This window comes from Prosopis cineraria, unplaced genomic scaffold (assembly GCF_029017545.1).
Source record: "Prosopis cineraria cultivar Desert tree isolate PC_DT_omini unplaced genomic scaffold, ASM2901754v1 PC7, whole genome shotgun sequence".
NCBI classification, from domain to species: domain Eukaryota; kingdom Viridiplantae; phylum Streptophyta; class Magnoliopsida; order Fabales; family Fabaceae; genus Prosopis; species Prosopis cineraria.
Genome location: NW_026555338.1, coordinates 38228955 through 38240659, shown reverse-complemented (window position 1 = coordinate 38240659; position 11705 = coordinate 38228955). Strand labels below are relative to the sequence as shown.

At 37.4% G+C, this 11705-nt stretch overlaps 3 protein-coding genes across 8 annotated transcripts; 1 reads left to right on the top strand and 2 right to left on the bottom strand.

The window, feature by feature from the left end:
• Positions 1-2267: 2267 nt before the first annotated feature.
• On the bottom strand, positions 2268-2612 carry LOC129316212 (ATP synthase small subunit 6-A, mitochondrial-like). The gene is made up of 2 exons (XM_054960519.1): positions 2418-2612; positions 2268-2314 (listed from the first exon to the last, which is right to left on the bottom strand). Exons 1-2 carry the CDS (start codon positions 2536-2538, stop codon positions 2268-2270), a joined length of 168 nt encoding a protein of 55 aa, XP_054816494.1. The 5' UTR covers positions 2539-2612.
• Positions 2613-4475: 1863 nt separating this feature from the next.
• On the top strand, positions 4476-6742 carry LOC129314800 (uncharacterized). 6 transcript variants are annotated; one of them, XM_054958225.1, is made up of 2 exons: positions 4476-4650; positions 5622-6742. In XM_054958225.1, the coding sequence occupies exons 1-2, from the start codon at positions 4624-4626 to the stop codon at positions 6369-6371; spliced, it is 777 nt and encodes a 258-aa protein (XP_054814200.1). In that variant the 5' UTR covers positions 4476-4623; the 3' UTR covers positions 6372-6742. The 6 variants fall into 6 exon arrangements, with proteins under 6 accessions (XP_054814200.1, XP_054814201.1, XP_054814205.1 ...); XM_054958226.1 differs by having other exon boundaries at positions 4477-4650; positions 5655-6742; XM_054958230.1 differs by lacking the exon at positions 4476-4650 and adding an exon at positions 4666-4747 and having other exon boundaries at positions 5655-6742.
• Positions 6743-9016: 2274 nt separating this feature from the next.
• Positions 9017-11436, bottom strand: LOC129314840 (60S ribosomal protein L23a). Its single transcript, XM_054958278.1, has 4 exons — positions 11339-11436; positions 11192-11252; positions 9708-10071; positions 9017-9319 (listed from the first exon to the last, which is right to left on the bottom strand). The coding sequence occupies exons 2-4, from the start codon at positions 11205-11207 to the stop codon at positions 9235-9237; spliced, it is 465 nt and encodes a 154-aa protein (XP_054814253.1). The 5' UTR covers positions 11208-11252; positions 11339-11436; the 3' UTR covers positions 9017-9234.
• Between the last annotated feature and the right edge of the window lie 269 nt (positions 11437-11705).

Sequence of the window (11705 nt, the reverse complement as noted above, 5' to 3'; positions counted from 1 at the left end):
CGATTGGTTCAATTCGATCTGATTTTTGTCTAAAACCAAATTAAATCGAACCTATGAACGCCCCTACCAAGAGGGGATATATGTGGTTGTAGGCTTATTTCACTAGTTTCTTCTGTTCATTTTAAGGTTTCTCCCTATTTCAATCGGGCTTTTAACCTCGTTCTTGTACCAAAATAAAATTACATATCCAAGATTTTGCCACCATACGCACACTTGAATATGTGCATCAAAGTTAATCATTCACCTAACTCTTCAATATTTCACAAGCAAGGACAAAGGTTATAGAGTTCTCAAAGAAAACAATTAGACGTCACTTATTCGCCAGAATATTTAGTTTTCATAATAATAAATGTCCCAGTCATAAAAAAATTCATGCAAAACGTGCATGCCATGTTCGACGGAATAGCAAGATATTCTCGGGACTCAAGCGAGCTTTCTCCCAATTGCATTCCGTCATTGCCCTCATTAAACTGGTCCATTAGACACGATATTCATGGGAATGACGGAATATAATTGGGAGTAAGCTCACGCGGAGAGAACTCGCTGATAAGTTCAATGATACCCAGATTGCAAGTTGTGAGGAAAAACGGATATTGAGGCAACATTAATAATGTTGTCCTTCCATGCTATCTGAATATAACGAAACCGCTCCAAGGGCTTTGAGATGCCAAGATGGGGGATTTTTATTATTTTTCTTGTTTTCGCCCCCCTCTAGAACAAATGATATAGTGGAGAGCTCACAATCCTACAGAGCTGAGGGCACTCGTTAGTGAAATTCCCTGTTGCCGGTTACATAGAAATTGACGGTGACTCTGCATCGTTGGTACTGTGGGTGGGCAAGGAGAATGTCGATTGTGGAAACCATGAAAATATTGGGAGGAATTGGTGGGGTTGCTTAACAAACAATTTTTATGGTATTCTTCCAGTGAGGCCTAATAATAAAATTTGGAGATGTTGTCTTTCCCTTTAATAAAAAAGATGTTGTCAATTCTCAGCCTGAGAGGAGGGAGGTCTCCACTTTAAATATGAACTCCATGACTCACCTAACCAATGAGGGAGTCACAATCTTGATTCTTGAACTACATATCCATACAAATTCGCAAGTTCGAATTTTTAAACCCGAATCCTACAACCAAACTCCTACCCACATCTGGTCAGGTGCAGCTTACTAGAGGTAAATGTCCTACTCCTAAGCTTAGCATTACCTTCCAAGAATAGCCACATAAACTTTGAGAATGGCAGAAGAAAGCCAACCTTGTATAAGGGAATTATGCCACATCCTAGTTCTGATGTGTGTAATTGCTAAAATGTTCAAGACACCTTCCGGATTGCTCATGTGTCCATAAGAGGAAAACGATGGGCACTTCACAATAAGTTCAAAACGAAAGGCACTGAATGAGTAACGATATAGATTTAGTGCCAAGAATTTCCAACAAATAATGGAACACATATTGTATTGATCCTAATGAAGAAGTAAAGGTCTTACGGGTGTCAATTGCTTGCTACCAAAATCTAGAAGGCTCAAAATACATAATTAAGCATTGTATAAGTATTATTTTCTAAAAGAGTCCAGATAAGTAGAACAGGAAGTTCAAGCATAAAGATTGACGCGAACAACTCAACAAAGAAATAAAAAAAAGTCAATATATTGTTCAGTGCAATGCTTGGCAGGTATCTTTTACCATAGTTAACCAAAGATCACTACTGAAAATTAAAGGCAGAGAGAGTATGTAGGACATCTCTCTTCTCTTATTACAATCTGTAACACCAAGACAAGCAAACCTCTCGACAATGACACTGAAAACAAAGTGCAGAGCTGGAAGCCCTACAAACCACTCGGAATCACCTGGAACATGAGTAAGAAACAGCCTCATTAACTAAATAAGCTAGGATGGATTAAAAGAAAAATCATAATAATAGGATTTGGCAATGCAGCAAGAACAACTGGGACATGAAGGTCAAGAGGGGCCTAAGATATCAATCACTTCAGCCATAATTTTCCCAAGAATAATTCTCGCATGGTGCATCCTAGTGCTCCTTTCATCCTCAGATTATATCATTAACCTAGCCGGAGGTGGAGGGGACCCGTACTATGAGCAATCTATAATCAATTTATTCATCAAGAACCGAGTATTGTGCCATTGAGTTAACGAGTCACTGTTTCATCTTTCCACGATCGAAAACATGAGAGGCGCACTCATTCCATATAGCAAATAACTAAAAGGCGTCAAAAAAAAAAAAGAGTTTGAAGAATGGTGATAGATAGGTTACCTCCTGTGCTCCTGAACGAACTTAGACTTCCTAGCATCTTCCTCTGAAATTAAAAATCAAATTTCGAACAAAAATAACTCGCTATGAGATCCAAGAATCCGAGTCCAGATAATGACAACAAGGAACAGATCGATATGGCTTCTTACCTGTAAGACCAGCGGTGAACTTGACGATTAGGGTTCCGGTGATGGCGAAGCCAACCAGGAAGGGCCAGTTCCGATTCCATTCTCGCTTAAAGAAAACAGGCCATGGATCGAACTTCCTCATTTCTCACTGCTGCTAACCCTGCTACGCCTTCTTTTCCCTTCTCACGGTCTCGCTGCCTCCTCTGCCACAACAGCGAAATTGGCTTCTTAATATGGCTAGCGATCAGCGTCCACCAGCATTGAAAATTCGCAATGGATTGGACTCACACATAGTGATGGATCCATTCAACAATAATGGGCTCACAATAAAATGATATGTGTTTTTTTTGGCCCACTCAATGCTTCAAAGTTAAATCCAACAATAATGGATCACCCATTCATGCGAAAAGGAAAGGTAAATAAAATATTAACTGATCAGTTTAACAAAAAAAAAAAAAAAAATTAGCTGATTAGGAAAGAAGAGCCACAAATACTCAAATAGCTTTGTTTTAAATTATGCCTGGTCACGCTTGTGGATCTTTTGGTTGTAGTATAGGTTGCATATTGTACTTGGATTTAAATCATTTAAAATTGATAATTTTGAATTTATGTAAGGTAGCATTTGGTTTGATGAATTTAGATTTTATAGATCTCACATTTGAAATTTACATATTTAAAATATTTTGTTTGTATAGTTTAAAAATTTGAAAAAAAATAAAAAAGATGAACTGGAATTCAAAATGAAAATGAAAAATGATAAGTTTATTTTTATTTTTTAATCAATAAAAGATAAGAAAAGATATAATAGTGATAGAAATACCAATAGTGAAAATGCAAATAGAAAAAAATATTTTTGAAGTGATTAAAATTTTAAATGACTAAAATATTAAAAAAATTTGAAATTACCAATAAATTATAATTTGAAATGAATTTGGATTTGAATTGATACCAAAATGTAACACCTAAACTTACAACTCAAAAATCTTAGACAAATAATATGGTAATAAAAATTAAACTCACAAGATCAATCATGTTTCTGTGTATTCAAATGAGAGATTTTGTTTAAATTCAAATCCAAATTCTTATTAATCCAAATACACCATGATTTTTTAATATTTTCTCATTTTATCATTTTATGTAATTGTAAAATACTTTTTTAAAAGAATAAACTTCATAAAAATTTACAAATTTCAGAAGATTTGAATCCGTATTTGTAGCTAACTTGTGGAACATTTTCCATTTAAATAATACGTGTATACACTCCGCTGGTTTTAAAAAAAAAAAAAACATGTATATACTCGTTCAGAAGCTGCCGGCGTATTGGTGCTGGCTCTAAAATTTGACAGCTTCATAACAGTCATGGAAGCTACAGATCCTCAGCTGCGGACCCTGTTAACTATTCTCTCAATATAAGCGTGTATTTCTAACCAATGCCTTCGATGACTCTGAGATTAAATATTAATTAATTAATTAATATTTTCAAAAGATATTGCCGGACTTGATGACAACAATTTTCAAATATGAAAGAGATGATTTTGGAAACTAATTATTATAAGTTTTGGCCGTCAACGAAATAAATGTTCACATCACACAAATAACCCAAATAAGGAAATTGGATTTTCGTAATAAAAATACGCGAGTAGAAAATTTAATGATTCCGCGGGCTGGGCATATGGATATGGGCCAGGGTATGATTCTATATTTATTAACAACGTCATTTTGAAGATTTGATTGGGAAATATTCCAAGTTATAAGATTTAAGATGTTTGATTGATCTGTAGGTGAGTGAGTGTAAGAGCGTGGAGTTGTGGAAAGCGATGAAGAAAAGTGGGAGGATGATGTGATGACATTTTCTGTAATATGTAAGGTTGATGTGTGGATATGTATGTGTGTATCTATATATATATTTAATGACTGGGCCAAAAAATAAATAAATGACGCGTTTGAGTCTTAAAGAGGAATTGAATCTGCAATCATGAGAGGATCATGCAAGGAATCGAATTAGATATCATGGCCGAAAGGAAAATAAATAAACCAATCAAATCACTGACTACTGTACACGAAGCGAGGGCCAGTGTTCCCAGATCATTACTACAAGAAACCCATCGCCTTTCCAATCATCAATCTCTTACAGATAAGAATAATCACATTTATTTGATTCCCTATTTTTCAAATGCTCTTTCCTAGTCCCGCAGCTGAAAGGAGGTGAAAATCACACAGAAAATTAATGGGCTCTCCGTTTTGTGCTGGGGAGGTGGGTCATTGCATAATTTCTTCTCCCTCAGTTCAATTTCTGTTCTCTGGATTTCTTTCATGAGTTTAGCAGACCCATGATGATTATAATCCATTAAGTGAGTTTAATTTTTGAGATTTTTCATCTCTTACCATTTTGTTTATTTTGCTTCTTTATACTTTATTATGCAAAAAGCATGGAAGGAGAGAAGCAGAATATTTTTCTTGCTTCCGTTCTGCTAACCGGGGAAACATTATTTTGGAGGTTTAATTTTTTTTTTTTAATATTCCGGTCCTAATTTGGTCGCTCACCCAAAAAAAAGAGAGAGAGAGAGAAGAGAAAAGAAATGACTGCTTTGGTTTTGTTTCCAGTTTACATTTCCCCAGTAAAGCTTTAGGCATTGGAGCCTAAAGTTTTGACTTTTTTGGATCACAAGAGATAGCATGTGCACTTGAACCCATAATCTAGTGCAAACGAGAGCGAGCCGGCATGCCATTATGCTCTATCCGAAAAATTTTGATTTTTATCTTGGCATTTTCTTTCTTCCTCCACAAAGAATGTCTTTCGTCGAACGTGGAGTAAAAACAAGGCAGCTATGCCAGAAGCAAGGTTCGGATGTTTCACCCAATTAATTTCCTTCCTCCGAACTCGTCTATTTTTGTTTCTTTCCCTTATTTGCTTTGCATAGTTTGAAAAATTAAATATCATATATAATTTTAATTTGTTCGTAATAGCTTAGTTCCTTTTCTCGCTTACAAAGACTCAGTTTTCCCGGTTGACAACGTTTGCTACAATAGCTTTTTTCTTTTTTGACTGATACAATTGTTCTCTCTCTAAACATTATTATTTTCGTTTGAAAAATAGCTTTTCTCTAATTGAATCCTTGATATTCAGTTTGTGTGAGTGCTGGTCTTGATCGCTTTGTTCATCTTATTCATTTTGTATGAGTGATCCCATTTTAAAAGCGATTCTGGTCATCATAATTCGCTCAGAGTTTTGATGACATACTTGTTTTGGTTTTTCAGACAGTTGACGGATTGATGCTGAAGCTGCTTCATAACAAGCTCAAAATAAATCGAGCTAAGGATCTCATGATGCAGCTACAGAATCTAGTGGATCATATTTCCGAGGATATAAACAGAATTGAGAACCAGCTGCGTCCTCGTCTTCAGCGCACGATGTCAGCATCGTCCGTGTATCCAGAAAGCTTTCTCTTGCTACCATCGGCTGCAAACTTAGGCATAACGGAATCCATTTATTTCTCCCATATTTCTTCCCCTGGGGATTCCTTCATGGACTGTGACTCTTCCTTGGAGTTCTCAAATGTCAACAACGTAGTTGACACCAGGAATAACGGGGGTTTTGTCAATGAACAATGGGTTCAGCCAGGTTTGGTATATCCAGCAATGCCAGAGTCTGATCGTGCGAGTGAGGCCTTTCAAAACATTTTGCCAGAAAAGGGGAACCTTCTGCGCTCTGTTATAGATGCAGGTGCTGTGCTTCAGATGCTTCCCGTTGCAGGGCCGCTTCCTTTGTGGCGTCACCCACCTCCACAAGGATCACAACCTATTAATTTTGCTCCACCTCTTACCATCAAAGATCTTGATGTTGCAGATATGGGGGATTGTGCTGATCTCCAAGGTGATTCTTTTTCAGATTCTATGCTGAATTTTGCAGGGGTTCCCTCTGATCCATGGATCCACGATCAAGTCCCTGGAAGCAAGCGGCATAGGCTTTACTAATTTCGCTGATATTTGCTTCTCGTCTTAGCTTGAGTGTTACAACCAGCATTTGGGATCATGGTTAAGATGCTAGAATGCAATCTTTTGTCCTGGTGTTTAGGGATCACTTTTTCATTGGAATCTACTTAATTGGTGGAGCTAGACTTACTTTTCTTTAGTTCTTTACACACACGCACGCACACAAGTTGAGACTTTTTAGTATTGGCCATCTCGAAGTTCATGGACAATAATAATAGTACGAAGTTACTTTACGTTAAACTTATAGGAGGCGTGTCGATAGTTAATATGTTTTTCTTTCCCAATTACTTTTGGAGCATTTGATAATCTTCTGAAATATATTGACGAGGCTTGTGGTCATATATTTATTTATTGCTTTTAGAAAATGAAATCTTTGACTATGTGAATGGCAATGTGCAAATAAAGTTTTCAGCTAGTAACTAGAAACCAAGTTGTTGTAACCTTGATATTATCCAAGACAAGGCTTGCCTCGTATGTAGAGGAACATACTCCTTAATATTATCTCCATATATCCCTATCTTGTGACTCTTCGGTTTGAACGTTCTACTTGTCCTGCACATTCTCCCGCACGAGCTATCAATTGGTTAATAAAAATCCTTTGCAAACTCGGCTTAACCCAACATCTCGAGTTTCATCATGTCTTCAAATTCCACAAAGCCTGATGTGCCTTTGGAATGGAATGCACAAGAGACTACTTCAATTATTCTTGTCTGCATCGTTTTCCTTTTACTGAGTTACTACAGCGTATTAAAGCGTATTTGTTGCGGTGCAAATTCTTCTGGAAACCAAGCTCAGAGGCAACTTCTAGACCAATCCATTCAAGATGATCCTTCTCTAGAGTTTCAAAGCCATGGTTTGGAGTTCTCTGTAATCCATCTCTTCCCATGTCCGTGTTGAAGAAAAGTGAGGGAGAAGAGAAGCCAAAAAATGCAGACTATGCAATATGCTTAGGTGAGTTTGAAGAAGGGGAGTGGCTGAAACAGCTTCCTAACTGCACCCATGTCTTCCATGTTTCTTGCATGGACTCTTGGCTTCAGTCTCGATCAAATTGCCCTCTTTGCAGATCTCATGTCGATCATGACCTCAACTCTAATCTAGAATGTTCTGTGTCTTCCAACACTTTGTTTCAAACTTTTTTTTTGGGGGGGGGGGGGGAGATTTTTCTCTGGAATCCCTTGCCTCGGAGGCTCTGAATGGTCGGCCGATAAGATATCACATGTCTGCTCCCCGATAATACTCATGTATAATCATTTAGAGATTATTTGTAAATATCCATAACGGCATTTAGTATTTAAAATCGAGCTCAGAAACCTGCTTCGATTGACGCCTGAAGGCCACATTCAATCGGATTAAGAGCGGCTTTCTTGGTGACCCAAAAAACAAAAAGAGCGGCTTTCTTGATATTCAAGGATAGTATTGTTCAGCAATGCAATATCCCTCCCCCGCGTATGATTTAAATAACAGGGTACCAGTTCATGATTGATCTCAAGTCCATGTTGGGGACAGTGAAATGGGAGGTCATGGAACGGGCATTAGAGTAGGAATGACCTATTATCTTGTTTGGTACATGGGAATGACCATTCCAATAGAATGACTCATTACCTCATCCAAGGTAATCCCCATTCCTTATGGAATTTTGGATTACTAGACTGTAATTTTTTTTTTTTTCAGATTCCTACTTTGCCCCAAGCACTAATCCCACTCCCTCTCCCTTTTCTTCTTCCACTCTTCTCCCTGCCCTCTATCACTTATCTTCCTAGTCTTCATGGTATATCTCATCTTCAATGGCCAACCAATTATCTCCATCGTTGATCAAATTTGGTGACCAATCTTTGCCAATCTCCCTTTATCGTCATTGAGTTTCTGGGTTCATTGCCGATCAATTGGAGCTTCTGCTTCTCCATCACTGATCTCATAAACCGAAGCTTCATCGCTGATCAACTACACTCGGCAACAGTGAGAACAAGGGGGAGACATTCCAGATCTAGTTCGAGATTGAGAACAACGAGAGCGAGGTGTTCCATATCGGGTTTGAGATTGATGAAATCTGGTTCAAAAGTGAGAACGACGACAAGCCAAATTTGGTTCCATGAGTTTGATGAAATTCCAGATCTGGGTATGAGTTTAAGCAATAAGTCAAGTATTTCTTTGATTTTGTTTTTTCTCTCTGAACTCGAAGAACGTAATTGGTTTGCAAATTGAACTTTCATGAGACATGGAAGAATGAGACAAGCCGAATCTTTATCTTTGATTTTCTTTTATGTTTTTCTTGTTTCTTTTTTATTCTTTGATTTTTCTTGTTGGCATATGTAGCTCTCAGATTCGACTAACAGACGGCATTCTTTTACCAAATGTTTTAAATCTTATTCTTATGTCTATTCCAATTACCATTCCCATTTCTTTTTACATTCCATGAAAAATCATTCCATTATTCCAACCGAGGCCTAACCAATGGCTTGCAGGTGACATGTCTCAAGCATCAATCCCCTTTAAACATATTTAACAATATTAATAATTAATCGTGAGAGAAACAGCCGTGCCAGTGATGATGACCTGAGATTAACCTCGCATCCGTGCCAGTGATGATGCCAAGATTGGCGCTGCGAAGATTTCCGTGGAGGAAGAAATTGAGAAAAAAGAAGTTCAAATTTTGAACCCATTAATTGATTTAAATAATTTTCAACCAAAATCTATAACCGCGCAATCTACTTTTGTCATTTGAACAAAGTACAGTGAAAACACAGAATAAAACGTCAAAACCACATCACAAAGTCTCCGGTCAATGGGCTCCTTAAACATTCTAAAATCAAGCGCAAATACATAAACAAGGAGAAGCCACCAAAATTTAGATGATTCCAATCTTGTTCGCGACATCCAAGGCATCATAATCGGGAGTCAACCTGACATAGGCTTTCTTGGTACCGTCGGGCCTGCAACAGCATAAATATAAATACAATGAAGATGCTTAAAATTAAAGCAACCCATAATAAATTACTCGACATAAAATGGGCAATGAGTACAACAATAGCTCAAACCAAATAGCCCCCATAAAAAATTCAGCATTCTACAATGAGATCCAAATTATTTCTCAATAAATGAACAGAATCAACTATCAATACTCATTCTTATTTCTGGCACATAAAAACCAATCCTTACTGGAAAACAGAAATAGAAAACAAGCACCCCACTCAGCGAAGCTCTAGAAAATCTAGCAAAGAATATAGAGGAATTCAGAGAATTAATCAAGAAAACTATCTACGTGTAATCACTAATCAGCAACTGTTAAGAATCACAGTAGTATATATTCGAGAGGTTCACCTGATCAAAGTGTTCACTTTCTTGGCTTGAATGTCATACATTTTCTTCACTGCATCCTTTATCTTCTTCTTGTCTGCCCGCAAGTCAACAATGAAAACCAAAGTGTTGTTGTCTTCAATCTTCTTCATTGCTGACTCTGTGGTGAGAGGATACTTAAGAATTTGATAATGGTCTAGCTTATTTCTTGGTGGAGCACTGATACGAGGGTACTTGGGATTTCTATCCTTTTTCAAAGTCTTGGGTCGATGGAATGTGACCGATGTTCTAATTTTCTTGGCCTTCTTCTTGAAAGTCGGCCCTGATTTGACTGCCTTGGCAGTTTTCAAGGCCTGTGCCTTAGGGTCAGTCTTCTTTGAAATATCAGCTGCACAAAAACTAAATTAAGCAACATAGGAAAAGAGCCTTTTTTTTCCCTTGAAAATTTTTATCTTTGATGGATTGATGGAGAGGAAATGAGCCATTCATGTTATTACATGCATCATCATGCACAGAAATGGAAGATCATTGACAGCAATAAGTGGAATGTCCAATGACAACTAAGTTCACACTTTTACGTGGGTGATCAGTCAGAGGAACTTAAAACCACTCAACCTATGAACACAAGGATGTAAAAGAATGTAGTTTTTAGCTGATTAACGTCAAAAACTGGCAGATATGTAAGAATGCCATGCGAATAAAATAAATCGTCAGCAAGCTTATGAAGAGAAATATGACGATGCAGAGAGCAAATGCACTCATGTTTTGTCATAACCATAATAACCATTGTACCTCTTTCATAAATGATGCCCTGAAATATCACACCCCACTCCATTACTATCAAATTAACCTTGTAATATGAGATACTAGCAAAGGAGGAAATCAATATTAGCCATTGGTCACAACCAGAATACATGCATTATAGGAAAGAAATCATGGCACCTTGCGCCAAGAACATTTAACTAGACTAGAGGTATAGCAGCTTATGCCAAAATAAGGCTTTCTTTCTCATACAGCAATGTAAAAACAGAGGCTGGGAGTAGTATTGGAGTTAGCCAATGTTTCTCTAATATTTGCCAAGGGCGACGGCACCGGAAAAAAAAAAAGGGGGGTCGGCAAAAGTAGCTTAACAGAGCTTGGTAAGGATATACACAGTAAATTTCAGCTGATTTACTAAGGATTACCAAGATCTCCTTATTCATTGCCACTTCGGTGTTTTTTTTTTTTTTAAACCACAATTCAGGGCTCAGATAATTGACATCCAACTTATATAAGCCAAGGCCACAGCAAAACTATATTATTCCAAGCAACGCAATTGCTGTGTTTCATACTAACAATCATATTCAGAGCTTGCAGAGTTAGCATGATGTTGTACCCTCCCATAGCTGAATTAGAATGTAACTGCATATGGATTCTCCAAGCCCAATGGCAAAGTTGGGGCAAAAAAGGGAAGCCAGAGCAAATGCAAATACAAAAGAAACATAGAAAAATTAAGACCTAAGAGTTACCTTTAGGCGGCGCCATGGATGACCGAAAATGAAACTTCGCCTGTCAAATCTCCTCGAAACCCTGAAAGCCAAATAGATAGAAGACATTAACCTGCTGAAGTTCCATAAGATGAGGGCACCGACAACAATGAATAACAGGAAAGATACCTGCGCTCGAGATGCAGATGTACTGGCTGACTCTAGGGTTTTCAGCAAGGGAGAAAGAGCGCATTATATATCTGCTGTCGAAGATATCCAAAATATTGGACCGCGTTGCTTGCTTCAGAAAGTGCCCCGCCCGGCCCAATATTTCGAAGGGAGTGACGGGTTCATTAATCGCAATTTTGTTGTTTCTCTCTTTTTTTTAAGTACATTCGAGCTTTTAGTCCCAATTCAATTGGATCCGAATAACAGATCAGTAAATCACATTAAATTTAAATTTTTCAGGTTAACTTGGAAAAAAAAACTACGAAGACGATAAAGTGTTTTTAACAAGGTTTTTTAAAATATATTTACATTTACATTTCCCATGATG

What these genes read in the sequence shown, in the direction of transcription:
- LOC129314800 (XM_054958225.1), top strand. Translation starts at nt 4,624, where the DNA reads ATGGGCTCTCCGTTTTGTGCTGGGGAG. An exon ending in CTCCGTTTTGTGCTGGGGAG is followed by an intron (nt 4,651 to 5,621) that starts GTGGGTCATTGC and finishes TAATTCGCTCAG; the next exon opens with AGTTTTGATGACATACTTGT.
- LOC129316212 (XM_054960519.1), bottom strand. Translation starts at nt 2,538, where the DNA reads ATGAGGAAGTTCGATCCATGGCCTGTTTTCTTTAAGCGAGAATGGAAT. An exon ending in GTTCACCGCTGGTCTTACAG is followed by an intron (nt 2,315 to 2,417) that starts GTAAGAAGCCAT and finishes TTTTAATTTCAG; the next exon opens with AGGAAGATGCTAGGAAGTCT.
- LOC129314840 (XM_054958278.1), bottom strand. An exon ending in AAAGTGAACACTTTGATCAG is followed by an intron (nt 9,320 to 9,707) that starts GTGAACCTCTCG and finishes ATGCTGTTGCAG; the next exon opens with GCCCGACGGTACCAAGAAAG.